General features: G+C 26.2%; 1 protein-coding gene across 1 annotated transcript; it reads right to left on the bottom strand.

The window, feature by feature from the left end:
* Positions 1-5,191: 5,191 nt before the first annotated feature.
* On the bottom strand, positions 5,192-15,209 carry LOC141902138 (uncharacterized). The gene is made up of 4 exons (XM_074789778.1): positions 15,205-15,209; positions 9,750-9,875; positions 5,398-5,841; positions 5,192-5,342 (listed from the first exon to the last, which is right to left on the bottom strand). The coding sequence occupies exons 1-4, from the start codon at positions 15,207-15,209 to the stop codon at positions 5,192-5,194; spliced, it is 726 nt and encodes a 241-aa protein (XP_074645879.1).
* Positions 15,210-17,779: the final 2,570 nt, after the last annotated feature.

Here is a 17,779-nt window from a genome sequence, read left to right as displayed (position 1 = left end):
TAGGGTATCTAATAGAAGTATCAGGTATTGGGGTATCTAATAGGGTATCTAATACATAGGTATATAAATAGTTATTTTATAAATTTATATTCATATGGAAATTGTAATTTCAGTAATAATTTTGAACCTTTATTATTCTTTAATTTATTCATATATTCATCATGTAATTCAGTAGGTATAATTTGATTTTCTTCCAATGATTGTTGCATAGATTTTCTATCTTTGTTATAAAATAAAACTAGAAATCTTATATTCTCCCTAAAGTCTTTAACAATTGTATTATATTTTTGATTTAAAACCCATGTTGTTATCCCGAAATGTCTTCCAGAGAAAGCTTAATAACATAACTCACTTTCTCTCACTTTTGAATCATGTAAATTTGCGCAATCATCTACAATGAATAATGTATTTGATCCTTTATAAGTATCAATTGCTATTTTTATACAATTATCTAAATTTTCTTTTACTGTTTTAGGATCTAATATAATAAACGTTTTTATTTTAACTATATCTCTATTATATGTTTTATTCATTTCATAAGTAGGACAGAATAATATTATATTATCAAAATGATTCTTATAAATAGTTTCTAACAAATCTAATATGAAATGTGTTTTACCACAGTTTGTTACCCCAGTAACTAACATATTATCCGGTTCAAATATAAATAAATCTTTATTCATTTATTTTTTTAATTTTACTAGATAAAATCCATTCATTAAATTTATCATCATATCCTTTATATTTCACCAAAGAATACTTTTTTCCTTTAAGAATTTTTGATTTCAATACTTTTTCTATTTTGTATTCTATTTCATCTGGGTTTGGTACAAGTGATAATTCTTGTTCATAGAAATAACCTAATATTTCTTCATCTTTTAGATCTTCTAGTTTATAAACAAATGGGTAAGTTAATATTATCTTTATAATCTTGAATATTTCTTCTGTAAAATTAGGGGTATAACCTTTATAAAATGTTTTTCTATATTTAGATATTCTAACGTGTTGTCCAATTTTGAATCTAGGTTCTCCGAAATCATGTGTAACAAATGCGCCATATAAATTATTCCAAACTATTTCTGAATTATCTTCTTTTCTAGCTTGTATAGGTTTCATATTTATAGAACTATGTTTAGAATTATTATAACCTTTCACTAAATAATCTAATACATCGATATATTTATATGTTTCATTAGCAGTTTTCAATGTTTTATTAAATCTTTCTATAACAGATGCTTTCTTATCTGAGTGTGTTGAAAAATAATCTACATCGTTATCAGATAATAGTTTTTTTAAATTTTTATTATAAAATTCTTTACCTTCATCAAATTGTATCTTATCTGGAATAGCTTCTTTAAATATTGATTTAAAAGCATTTGTCACTTCTATACCAGTTTTATTTTTGATTGGAATTGACCATGCGTATCTACTGAATATGTCTATAACATTCAATATCCAGAAATATCCTCTGTTGTATTCTTCTAAGTTCTTCATGTCAATTAAATCTACTTGCCATTGTTGATCGATATATGAAACCATAACTTTTCTTGTTAAATAAGTTTTATCCATTTTCTTGTGGATTTGATATGTTGGTTGATTTTGTAACCATGATTTCAATTCACTATATTTTATATTACCATTTTCATTATCAGAATTAATTTTACCCCATAATTCTGTAACGTTAGAATATGATACTTCACTCTCTGGGTTATAATATGACTCTCTTAAATATTGTTCTTTTTTCATCTTCTTTTAATCCATTAATAATAATCTTGGTTTATTTTCAATGACTTTATCATTTGACTTATTTTCTGGTATAATAGGTTTATTATCATTGGAATCATCTTTATCATCAGATTTGAATTTTGATTTATATATTACACCGGATAATATAATAACTGTTACTAATCCAATTGTAATATATTATTTATAATTACTTCCAGCATTAGAAGAATCAGATGGATTATTATTTGAATCAATATCAGGTGATTCATTTATATCAGTTAATTTCTTTGTCTTAGCTTTTTTTAATTCTGAAGATCTTTTACCTAATTCTCTTGCCCATTTAATTTGTTTCTCGGATCTAGCCTTTTTCTTAACTCCATCACTCATTTATTTTAGTTAATTTTTGTTCTGGTTCTGATTCATTTTCTCTTTCGGCGTTTGGTTGTAGTACAGCGTCATTTGTTTCATTGTTACCTGATTTATATTCCATAGGCTTGATGTTCGAAAATGTTATGACGCCAGTAGAAATTAATGTCATAACCGATCCTAATTGAAATGAAGCATAACCAACCCATTTTTGTAATTCAGTCATAACTATGTAGTCATTTTTCAAATCACTATATAATTTATTTTCATCATCAATTGGTATTAACCGGTTACATAACTTAGAATAACATTTGACAATACCATCTGAAATAGAATCATTTATTCTAGCTAATCTTGCCTCTTCATAAATCTTAAAATATTTGATTACTTTATCTGGTTTCATAGAGTCTAGTATTGAAAAGTAATGATTCTATTTAAAAACTCCTTAGTTTTTCCACCGGCAATCAATAGTTCTAGATGATGCTTACAATATAAGTAGTATTCATAATCAATATTACAATTAACTTGAGCACAATTAGTTACAACTGTATCTTTATTATCACTTATACCCAAATCATCTAATGTCTTTTCAATATCAATACTATTCTTACTCGATTTCTTTGACATTTATATTAGAGAAATTTAATAAGAAAAATATTATAAGTATTATAAAATGATACCAGTATCTCTTTAGATTAATACTAGCTTAGTTAAAGGTAAAGAATTTTAGTATTAGTTATTGTTTTTTTAGTATTTTTTATTTGTGATATAAAGTATTCTCTTTTGGAAAAGAAAATATTAAAAATTAAAATAGAAATAATAGATAGTTGAAGTTATGGTTTTTTTAATATATTTTATTTGAATTCTATTTGATATATCACTACTATTGTCTATCTATTAGGAGCAGTAATTATAACTGTCCAGATAAGTCATTTCGGATCCTTGATATCAAATTCCTCAACGTATTGTTCATTATTTGGATCATTGTTCCATTGATCAATAAATTTCTTTGCCTTTGTTAACTGTTCTAAATATAACTGTAAATCTAGTTTATTAGATTTGATTTGACTTTCTTTCTTTTCTAAAGGCCTTAAATTTTTCCAACCACAAATAAGTTTTTTATTGTATTCATCATTCATGTTAAATTTAGATATTGGTAACACGTGATCAATATGGTAATAATCCCCATAATTATCTATATTCATTTTATCATCGAATTGATATATTATCCATGATTTGAAAAATTCATCTGAACAACCCAATAAATTAGATAGTGTTTCTGAATGCGTTTCTTTGTTGAATAATTGTGTTAATCTAGATCATTAAGCATTGTTTCAATCTAAAATTAAGATCTGTTTGATATCTTTCTCTCATATATTCTGTCATATAATCATTATAAGCTTCTCTATTATCTTCTCGATATTGTTTGGTATATAGTTTAAAACAAGTTTTACAACAATATTGAAAACCATCTTCGCTAATCTTACGCTTACTAAATTCTGTTAACGCTAATTTATCTAATTCACATTTAGAACACTTCTTGTAATATATATTTATAACACCAGTGTTATTTGTAATATTGATAGTTTGTGGTTGTTCTGGTTCCATTTATTATACGTATTTTTTACTAAATTGGTTAATATTTTAGAATCCTCTTCCATTTCTTCGACCAACGTCATCCTTTTTCATTCCTCGCTGCTTTTGATAAATTGTTTCGATTCCTTGATATCTAAATAATACCACTGGGCAAACCGCGCATTCATGCGCGGTTTTGCTCAATGCGCATGCGTTAATCATAATTATATATTCATTATGTAAATTCTGTAAAATAGAAACAACCGACATGAAATATCTAAACGTGTTCGCATTAGGCAAACCGCGCATTCATGCGCGGTTTTGCTCAATGCGCATGCGTTAATCATAATTATATATTCATTATGTAAATTCTGTAAAATAGAAACAACCGACATGAAATATCTAAACGTGTTTGCATTAGGCAAACCGCGCATTCATGCGCGGTTTTGCTCAATGCGCATGCGTTAATCATAATTATATACTCATTATGTAAATAGAAACAACCGACATGTAATATCTAAATCATACCACTGAGCAAAACCGCGCATTCGAATTATCACATAAGAAAAGGGGAGGGAATTAAGGGTGGGATATTGAATTGAAGTCAGTGAAAATAACGAAGTATTTCGTGTTTCTCCGAGGGAATGCTTCGCTACGTTGTCAGGAGGGGCGGAGGCAAGGAGTAACTGACAACTGATAAGTAACACGTGACTCCGCGTGATCTCACAAAACATTTTATTCTCTACAAAAATATAACTCATTTATGATATCCCCGCTCCGTGAGAAATGGAAAACGACGAGCTTTGTTTGAAGCAAAATAAACAAGACATGTAGTTGATTGATAAAGGTCATTTATTAGTATAAATGACTGGTGAAACTAAGTTTATTACAAAATTGTTGCAAATTGAAACATACATGTATATATTTTGCGAAAAGTTTGGCCAAAAAATCGCCACAAGATGTTTGAAACAAACATCCAGGCCAAACCGGGGTCGTTTCCATATCTCAAGAGAGGGGTGAGTCTGTAACATAGACATACGAGGCAGACAACATCTGGCCCTCTTACGAATGATACGTGTGTAATTTAGTTTTAGTATTGGATGGTGAAGCAGACAACATCTGGCCCTCAACCAAACATTATGATTAAGCAAATATTATGAACCGTATTTGAGTAAGACCTTATGATACGATTTTGAATATCCCGTGGAGGCAGGGAAATATTGTGGCTCTCCAAAAAACGTATGAATTCAAATTGAAACTAATACCATTCATTAAATTTAAAAGCACAAGATTGTCACACATAAGATATAAATTAACATATACTAGGGTTATGTACATATAATTGTACATACATAGTTGAGTACATACGTACACAGGGAGGCAGACTAACATCTGGGCCTCCTCAAAGCTATCAAATTACTTTGGAAAATCATTATTTAATACATAAACAAGGTAACGACATGAGGCAGACAAAATCTGGCCCTCAAAATTAAAGTTTAACATTTAAAATTGCGTCAATGCGTCATTAGTGCTGTCCCGTCCCGGCCGGACTGATTCTAATGTATCGTTTGAAAGCGTCTGAATTGCATCGTCCTAACTCTCGAATGACTGGCTCGGGGACCCCGTTCGTTGCGGCATTGGTTGCGGCGCCAATCCGAAATCTATGCGATGTATAGCTGGCAGGCCGAGAAATGATATCAACTTTTTAGCGATTTTGCAAAAAAAACATACGATACAGCTGCACCATCTCGAAATTGAAAAAATGGACCGGACGTATGCTTGCTCACATGGAGGTAATGAGATATAATTGTGACCAGACAAACGGATGGGTTTGAATGCTTTGGCAACAGCAATGGTTTTGGTATCAAATCGCTATGCTTGTAGTCCGTGCTGCAGACGCGTAACATCGGCGTTGAATTAGGACCATGGAACAAGGTGACCTGATGTTTATGTAATACCTTAGTCGCATGGCCACTAGACTTAACCGATATCTCGCCGACCCGCAAAAATGCATGAAAACACAAGACGAACCTAGACTTGAGCAAGATACCGTCGAAGCCCTCGCCCATTACGACGGGTATCGCGGCAACCAACCGAGTCAAAATATCTATTGTAATGGGTAAACGGGCGTCAGGGCTGCTCGGGATGGAATTTGCGACGCCTTTTAGGAGTTTTCTTATAAAGAAAGATGCAGTGGGGTCAGGTAAGTAATAGGGGTTTAGTTGTTTCATACCAAAGGTCCAGAGGTCGAGCTTGTAAAAAATGAAAATAACAATAATTTCCAGTTGAATTAGTCGCGCACACTCCGAGTTCAACTAGAAATGAACATAATTTACATGAATTTCATATATTTTAAAATCATTTATATGTTAATTACAAAAGTGTGAGTAATAATTCATATTTTAACAGATTTCGAGTAAAAATATAAGTTAAATAAATGGATAACTAAAAGAGTATAAAAATAACGAGTAATTAACGAGCTCTTATAGAATAGATAGATAGATATATTTTAAACATATTTCAATATTTATATTTGTATGAGTTAGATTTTTAAACATAAAAAGTGTGAGTGAAATAATTCATATTTAAAACAGTGAATATTTATATTTAAATGTGTTAAATTCTTATTTTCAGTATAAAAGTGACGAGTAATTAACGAGTGAAATAATTCATATTTAAAACATTGAATATTTATCTTTGAATGAGTTTTAATAAAAGTTTTGTAATTAAAATGAAGAAAGAAGAAGAACCTAACTTTAAAATCGAAATCAATGAAACCAATAAATCGTTTTCACAGTTTAACATTAAAAATTATATTTCAGCAACAAATTTAGTGTCCGCAAGGTATTATAAAATTGATAACATTACTGTGATTAATCAAATATCATCAAATGAAACATATTTAATTACTGAACTAATTGATACTTTTGATAATGGAATCAAAAATCCTAAATTCTTGTAAACCAATAGCGTGAATAGAAATCAAAAAGATTTAAATAAAAAAACAATAAGTTAAATAAGTTAGTATTAGATAAAGTAACTTATTGTTTTTTTATTTAAATCTTTTTGATTTCTATTCACGCTATTGGTTAACAAGACTTGACTAGAATTCAAATAGATTTAACAAGAAATTAAATAACTTTAACTGTTAGTATCACTCTTGTATTATTTCATTGTTTCTCTTATTGAATAAGCCAACTAACTAATATCGCTCTTGTATTATCCTAGTCAAATGTAAAGAATTTACAATATCATACTTGAATGAATTAAAACATAAATTACTTCTGTTACTTCATTTTCAGAAATAAAGCATAATATGTATTTAATACCATTAATACGTATTTGATACGTATTTAATACATATTTAATACATTGATACCTCAACCCTCCTTTTTTAACATAAATATAATTTACTCATTTTCATACATTTCAACTAATATATTTTATATTTTCAGCTAATTTAACAGTCGATTTCTTATTTTGATTCATATAATGTTTCATCAAGTTCGTGAAGATACATCTGATTCCTTAATGATTTTTTATTTTTATATCTTTTATTGCATATTTCACAGCATTTGATATTATTCAATCTATCTGAAATATAATTCATATTTTCTATTAATTCAGTGTATCTAATTTTACAGCAATCATAGAATTCTAACAACTGTTTTATAGTATAAACTGAGAATGAAAATAAACCTGAAATCATAATAATTGATTTAATATTCTGTTGATTTTTATATATTAGATGTAATATTTCTAATACCTTATTTTCACTCATTTTTATAGTCAAAATATATAGAATAAATTGCATTCAAAGATGCTGTTTTAATCCTCCAAATCATTTAAATCATTAACTTTTTTATTGTTATTTTTTCTGTGGTTGTGTCCATTTTACTTCTTTCATTTCTTGCTCAATTTTATAATTTCATTAATCAAATCCTTACTGATATTTTCATAATAAAAGAAAAGCGCAGCCAATATTAATCCTCCTGCTACTAAATAATGTTTCAAATCACTTTTCCCAGTTGGGATGAAACCATCCATTTATTTAAGAAAGAAATTAAACAGTTTATAAAATATTTGCTAGTTTTTAATTAAATATTTTATAATCATTTTAAAAATATTAAACTTTTAAATGATTAAATCAAATAACAATTAAATTTACAACCAAACAATTTAACATTTCAACAGTCTAACAATTTAATATTTCAACAGTCAAACAATTTAACATTTCAACAGTCTAACAATTTAACATTTCAACAGTCGAACAATTTAACATTTTAACAGTCAAACAATTTAACATTTCAACTGTCAAACAATTTATCATTTCAACCGCCAAACAATTTAACATTTTAACAGTCGAACAATTTAACATTTTAACAGTCAAACAATTTAACATTTCAACTGTCAAACAATTTATCATTTCAACCGCCAAACAATTTATTATTTTAACAGTCGAACAATTTAACATTTTAACAGTCAAACAATTTAACATTTCAACTGTCAAACAATTTATCATATCAACTGTCAAACAATTTATCATTTCAACTGTCAAACAATTTATCATTTCAACTGTCAAACAATTTATCATTTCAACTGTCAAAAAATTTATTATTTCAACTGTCAAACAATTTATCATTTCAACTGCCAAACAATTTATCATTTCAACTGTCAAACAATTTATCATTTCAACTGTCAAACAATTCATCATTTCAACTGTCAAACAATTTATCATTTCAACTGTCAAACAATTTATCATTTTAACAGTCTATCAGATATTTAAATCATTTAACTCAATTCAATAATTATAATGTAGAATTGTTACTCTTTACGCCAGTTTTTATGTTTAATTGTTTCATAATGCTTTGATTTATGTGATTTTAAATATTTACCTCCGCAATAACAATGCACTTTTTCATTAGGATTGAATTTTCTAAATTCATCATCTAAATAACATTGAACTGCAATATCTTTAAATGATTTTTCATTATCTAATTCACATTGAATTCCAATATTTGATGAATTTTCATTATAGATAATTTGTTTATTATCAAAATTGAAATAATATAATTGTCTTCTTTCAATTCTTAAGTTAATCAAATCATTATAATCTTTTGAAAGTATTATATCATCATTTCTTTCATTCAAAGGAATTTTAAGAATATTAATTATGTTTTCATCTAAAGTTCCTTTAAAATTTAAAACTGTATTGAATATTTTAGGATTTTTTATTCCATTATCAAAAGTATCAATAAGTTCAGTAATTAAATACGTTTCATTTGATGATAATTGATTAATCATAGTAATGTTATCAATTTCATAATACCTTGCGGACACTAAATTTGTTGCTGAAATATAATTTTTAATGTTAAACTGTGAAAATGATTTATTGGTTTCATTGATTTCGATTTTAAAGTTGGGTTCTTCTTCTTCTTTCTTCATTTTAATAACAAAACTTTCATTAAAACTCATTTAAATATAAATATTCAATGTTTTAAATATGAATTATTTCACTCGTTGATTACTCGTTACTTTTTATATTAAAAATCAATAATTTAACACATATAAATATAAATATTCACTGTTTTAAATATGAATTATTTCACTCGTTAATTACTCGTTACTTTTATACTGAAAATAAGAATTTAACACATATAAATATAAATATTCACTGTTTTAAATATGAATTATTTCACTCACACTTTACTCACACTTTTTATGTTTAAAAATCTAACTCATACAAATAAAAATATTGAAATATGTTTAAAATATATCTATCTATCTATTCTATAAGAGCTCGTTAATTACTCGTTAATTTAATACTCTTTTAGTTATCCATTTATTTTATTTATATTTTTACTCGAAATCAGTTAAAATATGAATTATTACTCACACTTTACTCACACTTTTGTAATTAACATATAAATGATTTTAAAATATATGAAATTCATGTAAATTATGTTCATTTCTAGTTGAATTAGGAGTGTGCGCGACTAATTCAACTGGAAATTATTGTTATTTTCATTTTTTACGAGCTCGACCTCTTGACCTTTGGTATGAAACAACTAAACCCCTATTACTCAGGTAGGCGAGCCGATTTATGGTAAAAGCTTATTGCTGAAATGTATGAAAAAATAGAGGGACTGCTGTAACCTGACAGAAACAGATGCGCTATAAATTGAGATATAAGTATTAGGAAAAGTAGGCTTTCATACCAGAGGTCGAGAGGTCGAGACACCACTCATCACAGCTAGGCCGAGAACGGTCAACAGCGTTGTGATACACAATACATTGAGTGCGCGTAACAATAGCTGCGCGTGGATAGATCGATACATCGAGGTGCTACCGAGAACGGTTATTAACGTGTGTGCTATTACTGTAGTACAGTGATTGCGTGTCAGCTGTGCTCGGATAAATAGATGCTGTGAGGCTTGGGTGAGAACGGTAAATATCGTGCTTGTTATATACAAGGGAAAGTAATCCCCACTCATCACCACAATTAATTTTTTCCCTTATAAATGGGAGAGAATAAGACAGAACAAATTGATGTTAATGAAAATCAATATTGTTGTCAATATTATAAAAAATACATTGATAAATCTCAAAAATCGCGTCATGAAAAATCTGCAAATCATATAAAAAATGTTATAGATCTTGAAACTCCAGAAAATTCCAATGAAAGATAAGAACGATTAGATGATATGAATGTGGATGAAATAAAATGTGAAGTTTGTAATGAATTTATAGTAAAAAGGAATTATAAAAGACATATCAAATCACAAAAACACCATCAAAATTTGAGTAATAATGTTTTAGGAATCGATGATAAACCTCAACAAGGAAAAAAATCAACTTCAAAAACTAAATCCATTTCAAATAAACCTTACATGGAAAATGTTAGAAATTATATCGAATAACTAGAAATAAAAGATACAATTGAAATTTTAGAAACATTACATAGTAAAATTCGTCCTGCGGCTATTATATTTAGATTTTTTAAAGGCACAACAATAGAAGATTATAGTAAATTTAATGAAATAATAGAAAAAATACTAGATTTGATAACAGATGTTGAATATCCAAAAATTAGTATCTCTGGGAAAGTAAGTTTTATAAAGTCAGAAGATAAAATGGATTATAATATTCAAACACACTCTGAAGAAATAATTTCAAAAACACAAATAAAAGAGAAGTTAGAAAAAATATTTAATGAATTTAAACGTCTTAATGAAGAAAGATATTTCGAAGGTTCTGGCTTATCATCAAATGAAATTATATATTTAGATTTAAATGTTTATAATACAAAAAGAAATAAAACATCAAAAAGTAATAAAATGTTTAAAAATGATATAAAAACAATTATAAAAGTTCAAAATGAAGATAATAAATGTTTTCTGTAGTCGATTATAAGTTGTTTACACCCAACAGAAGATATTACGCATAGTTTTAGAATAACAAATTACCGGAAATATGAAACATTATATGAAATTGATCAATATCCAGTAACTATAAAAATGATTCCTAAAATAGAAAAAGTTAATAATTTAAAAATAAATGTATTTGAATTAATGCAATTACCAAAGACAAAAGGCGAAAATATTAAAGATTATACATTGGAAGCTTTATATTTAACAGAATATTATGATGATGAAAATGTTATAGATTTGTTATATTACAAAAAAGATGAAAATGAACATTATATGTGGCTAAAACAAATTGATTTATTCTTTAGAACAGAAAGTGATCACCATAATAAAATTTATCTATGTAGAAAATGTTTATCTAAATTTACGACTGAGAATACATTATTAAAACATAAAGAATAATAAAGATAGATAATGAAGATTTTTGGAAATTAATAATGCCAACAGAAAAAGATTATAAATTGAAATTTACTAATCATTAATTTAAAAATATCGTTCCATTTGTAATTCATGGGGATTTTGAATCGTTGAATAAAGAATTAACTGACCAAGATAGAAAAGAAATGTATAACAAAATGCAATTTTTAAAATCAATGGATAAAGGAAATGAACTAAATGAAGATATAATTCAAGACCCACCAATCATAAACACAATTAAAAAAGTTCATCAAAGAGCTGCTGCTTATGGAATTTACATGAAATCAAATTATCCCCAATTATATGAAAGTCAATATATTTCTTTTAGAGGTGAAAATGTAGTTAATGATTTTTGTAATAAAATAACTGAATTAGAAAGTGATTTTGCAGAATTATTAAACAAAAATAAAAGAATAGTTATGACAAAAGAAGATGAAATTGATTTTAATTATGCAACTCATTGTTGTTATTGTGAAAAACGTTTTTATTCATTTGATAAAAAAGTTAGAGATCATGATCATTTAAATTCAAAATATCGTGGAGCTGCTCATGAAGATTGTAATTTACAAGCTAAGAAAGTTAATTTCGTACCAATATTATTTCATAATTTATCAGGCTATGATACCCATCTATTTATAAAACAATTATTGGGAAAATTGGGCGCAATTAATCAAGAAATAGAAGAATATAATGCTATGAATGGTGTAAATGTAAGAGAATATGATTTTAAACTATTAGCTAAGACATCTGAAAATTATATTTCATTTCAATTTGGTTGCATTAGATTTTTAGATTCTTATAGATTTTTAAATAGTTCATTAGATAATTTAGCAAAAAGTTTAGTTGATAATGATTTTGTTATAACTCGATATTATTATCCAAATGAACAAGATTTTAAATTATTGAGATATAAAGGTGCAATTCCTTATTCATTTTATAAAACACACAATGATTTTAATGTAACAGAATAATTAAAAGATCAATTTTATGATCAATTAAAAGATGTGAAAGATGAAGTGTTTAATACTACATTAAATATTTGGAACCATTTTAAGATGAAAAATCATGGTGAATTAGTTGATTTATATTTAAAATCAGATGTTATGATATTGGCTGATATATTTGAAAAATTTAGAGAAATTAATTTGAATCATTTTAATGTTGATCCTTATTATTGCTTCTCTAGTCCTGGTTTAACCGGGCAATGTGGTTTAAAATATACAAATGTAGAATTAGATTTATTAAAAGAACCAGACATGGTTTTATTATTTGAAAAATCAATTAGAGGTGGAATTAGTGGTGTTATGGGAGATAGATATTTTAAAGCAAATGATGAATATAAATTATTATATATTGACGCCAATAATTTATATGGTTGGGCAATGATGCAACCTCAACCATACAAAAATTTTATATTAACAGAAGTTGAAAATGATGATAAAACTGATTGGGAAAGCGCAATTACGAGTTTAAAAGATGAAGCACCAATTGGTTATTTCTTTGTAGTTGATTTAGAATATCCCGAAAATATAAAGTTTAAAACAAGAAACTTGCCATATTGCCCAGAACATTTAGCCGTAGATGATAGTTATTTAAGTGAATACCAGAAGAAAATAAAACCGAAAGATCACGTTTTTACAGAAAAATTAATACTTACTCAAAATAATAAATACAATTATATTGTTCATTATAGAATGTTAAAATTTTATCTAAAACAAGGAATGAAATTAAAGAAAGTACATAGATATATTGAATTTAATAAATCGAAGTGGTTAGAAAAATATATAGATTTTAATACTCAACGGAGAACAATATCTAAAACAGATTTCGAAAAAGATTCTTTTAAATTAATGAATAATAGTTTTTATGGTAAAACATGTGAAAATATTAGAAATAGAAATGATATTGAATTAGTAAAATATACATTTACAATCAAGCCCTAGACATTTAGGAAATAAAAGATTTGAAGATTATTTAACAGCAGTTAAATTAAAAAGAACGTCAATGAAATTTAATAAACCTATATTCATTGGTTCAACTGTTTTAGAAGTTATCAAAATTATTAATGTATGATTTTTATTATAATGTTTTACAACCACTTTTTGGGGAAAAGCATATTGAAATATTATATTTTGATTCTGTTACTGCAGACACCCCAATATTATTAAAATACAATAACCAAATATTAATTAGAAGAATTTCAGAAATAATTCCAAAGCAAAATGAACGTTATATTTCTTATGGTGAAAAAGAATTAATACAAATAAATGGTTTAATGGATGTTTGGACAAGAAATGGATGGAAAAATTAAAGAATATTATTAGGCATAAAACAAATAAGAAAATCTATAGAGTTAGAACTAAATTAGGGTTTGTAGATGTTACAGAAGATCATAGTTTAATTAAACGAAATGGTGATGAAATAAAACCAACTGATATGAAAATTGGAGACGAATTATTACATAAAAGATTTTTCAAAAGAATGAATCATATGTCATTTGATGAAATAATTGATAATATTTATAATATAGAACCCGAAACATTAGATGAAAAAGAATATTTTATCAAAGGATTTTTCATGGGAGATGGTTCGGCAGGTGTGTATAATCATGTTTGGTGTAATAAATATTGTTGGTATTTATGCAATCAAGACTTGAAATTATTAGAAAGAATTAAGAAATTCTGCGAAGAAGTTTATTCACATAAAACATTTAGAATCGTGGATCATATGAAATCAACGGCAGTTTATAGAATACTTGTGAATAACCCTAAAGATTTTGCAATTAAATATAATGATGAATTCTATATTCATGCAATAGTGAAAAGTAATACTTCAACTAAAGAAAAGATAGTTCCAGATTATGCATTAAAGGCAAAATATAATTTAAGAAAATGGTTCTTCATTAGATTCTACGCAGCAGATGGTGCTACAAAATTTACAAAGGATAAAAAGATAACCTTTGCACAGAACGGAAAAGTTGCTATATCAGGATTGAATATATTATGTAATTCATTAGGTTTTAATATGAATATTGGATTGATTAAATCTAAACCAAACTCAACTGAAGATGGCACATTCAACTGTGGATTTCCATTAAGTTGCTTCAATACTGATGCGTACATACTAAAAATCAAGACAAATTACATAACAAAAGACTTTAAAACATTGAAACATCATTTTGATTTTAGCAATTATCCCAAAGATCATGAACTATTTAGCAATGATAATAAAAAGATTCCTGGTAAATTTAAAGATGAATTAGGGGGTGATGAAATGATTGAATTTGTTGGGATAAGAAGTAAAATGTATAGTTACGGAACAAAAGATCATGAAGCAAAAAAGTTAAAAGGAATAACAAAACATGTGGTTGATAAACATAGAGAATTTCAAGATTATATAAAGTGTTTATATAACTCAATTGTAATGAAACATAAAATGAATTGTTTAAGATCAGAAAATCACGAGATGTACATTAATGAAGTTGAAAAAACTAGTTTGAATCCATTTGATGATAAAAGGCATATTTTAGATGATGGTATAAAAACATTACCTTATGGTTATTAAAACAGAAAATCAATATCATCATACTCGAAATCGCTACTGGTTTCTTCTTTTTCATTTAATTGTTTTTGTATAATTTGTTTAGGTTCTTCCATTTCATTTTTTCTCATTTAAAAAATGTGATATATTGTACCTCATTTCATCTCGCTCTCTTTGTTTCTTTTTGTTTGTTAATTCATCAAATGGAATTATATCGATGTTTAAATAGTTAACAATCTTATTTAAAAAGAATTCATAATTAATTGAATCTGTTATTCTATTTTCCAAATGATATACTAATATTTGTTTGAATGTTTTTTTTATATATTTTCCATATCTTCTTCTGTTAATTTAGGTTTTTCATAATAATCGTTAGATAATAAATATAAATACATTTTCTTTTGTTTTGTGTTAAATGTTGATGGAATAATTCTTTTTATAATATCTTTTTGAGTTATTTCACCATTTTTATTTTCTACCATTTTCATTTTTTCAAGCCATTGCATATATTCTGGTGTATGATCTTCTATAGAAAATATTTTAAAAATTTCATCGAGATAATTTAATTTTGGTTCTATGAGAAAATCTCTAGTTTTTTCTTCACCCCATAAATTCCTTTGCCATCCACATACAACACAAAATATCACAGTACCTTCTTGTCTTAAGGTCGCATAGATATATTGTGGGCATTTTTGTTTATAATTTCTTGGTAATAGATCTTCATTAAGCTCTTGGTATTTACTTACGTTTTCTTTATGTTTTATTGTTTTATTATGTAGATTTGAATTACTTGTTGTAATAATCAATTTACAATATTCACAATAATATGTTTTTCGTAATAATTCATTATATTGTTTTTCCAACTTTTTAAGTGTTTCTTCATTATCAGGCAACGTTTTCTCATATTTTATTTTTTCTAATATTTTATTTTTTCTTTCATTGAATTCAGTTTCAAATTTATTAGAAATTTTATCTATATGTATTTTGCGAAATTGATGATTCTCCCAAGCTTCTATATTTTCAGGACTATATTTTATTCGACAAGGCTCGCAGAAATGATCTTTCATATTATTCTTATCATAGAATAAGAAAGGTCTTTTCCAAATAACTTCAGGTTCAACTTCAACAGAAATACTATTACTTTCATTACTATCAACATTAGCCGTTGCGCCATTAACTTTACACTTCTCTGAATGTTTTTTAACATAATTTCTTGAGAATAATTTATTACAATTTTGGCAGTTTAGTTTAGGGGGTTTATAATTTTCATCATGTTTTTTCATATGTCGAGCCATATTACTTTTTCTTAGAAGTTCACCACAAATTTCACATCCTATCTTCTCATCCATTCATTAAGGAAAAATTTTATTAAAATTTTTAGTGATGAGCGGTAATTTTTTTATGTTATAAATAATGGTAGAATTAAAAGAATATAGAATATTTGTTGATTCTAGAAGACTTACAAATGATAAATCACATAATTTATTAGTACAATTAGATAGAGAATTTAAAAATTGTGTAGATTTGAAATTAGTAAATATAAGTTTATGTAACTCTTTTTATAATGTATCAGATAAAACTGATGAACATAGAGCCTTTTTAATTTTTAATAAGAATAATCATAAATGGGTTTAACTTATGCTAACACCAGGATTATATAATTTAGAAACATTAGCTCAAGAAATTAATAGAAAAGCACGAATACAAATTAGAGGTGATTCCAAATTTAATATTAAATTCATAAAAAGTGAGAGTTCTAATAAAATTAAAATAAAGTTAAATGATGAAATTAAAAATGATTTAGGGATAAAAAAATTTGCTTTCGTGGTTAAAAAACCCTTAGCTTAACTGTTAGGAATTCCTCCAGATAAAATGATTATTAGAGCAAGCACAGAAGGTAGATCAAATATAATGCCTTTTACACACTTTTATATTTATTGTAATTAAATTGATCCTACAAAGACATTTGAAGCAACTAAAGATATAACTCGTAATTCTAGTATATTGAATATTTTACCATTAAAAAATGTTAAACAATTTGGAACGCAAATAAATTATAATTTAACAGAATGTGATTTTAAACCTTGTATTTCACGATTTAAAAATTATAAGTTAGAAATAAGAAATCACAATGGTTACTTAATTGATTTGAATAACTTTCCTGTAATTTATGAATTAGTTATAAGATGTAAAGAGTAATTTTTTTGTTATATAAATGAATATAACTGTTGGACCGAGCATATGTTTTGGATTTGATTTTAAACGTGAGAAAGAAATGAAATTTGATATTACTGATGTAATTACACATATTAAAAATATTGCATTTTCTAATGAACTAACATTTGAGTATGAAAAAACAATAGATAAAGAAACTTTTAATGTAGAAAAGATTAATAATTTAATTAGAGAATCTTTAAGATTTTATGAATTAGATGAAGATTTTATCATCGATGATATTAAAAAAATGATAACTGAAATATATGAAAATGAAACTAATAATATTATAAATGTTGAATTAATCATCACTAAGATAACTAAATATTTTGATGATAGTAATTTTTTTGATTAATAAATGAGTGATAATAAGTGGATAATAACTGGTTTATGTAATGGAGCCTTACTATCAGTTGGAACTGTTGGTTATTCAATGGTATTAAAAAAAGTATTTAAAATGGTAAGTGTTAATGTTGATAGATTTGATATAAATGATATCTTAAAATTAACGTTAG

This window comes from Tubulanus polymorphus, chromosome 3 (genome assembly GCF_964204645.1).
Source record: "Tubulanus polymorphus chromosome 3, tnTubPoly1.2, whole genome shotgun sequence".
NCBI classification, from domain to species: domain Eukaryota; kingdom Metazoa; phylum Nemertea; class Palaeonemertea; order Tubulaniformes; family Tubulanidae; genus Tubulanus; species Tubulanus polymorphus.
This window is presented reverse-complemented; position numbering and strand designations above follow the sequence as displayed.

Excerpts from the sequence above, each read along its gene's own strand:
- LOC141902138 (XM_074789778.1), bottom strand. Across the intron at positions 5,842-9,749 it reads AAATCGGCTCGCCTACCTGA|AAAACTCCTAAAAGGCGTCG; the intron begins GTAATAGGGGTT and ends TTTCTTTATAAG. Across the intron at positions 5,343-5,397 it reads CGAGATGGTGCAGCTGTATC|CTATACATCGCATAGATTTC; the intron begins GTATGTTTTTTT and ends TCGGCCTGCCAG.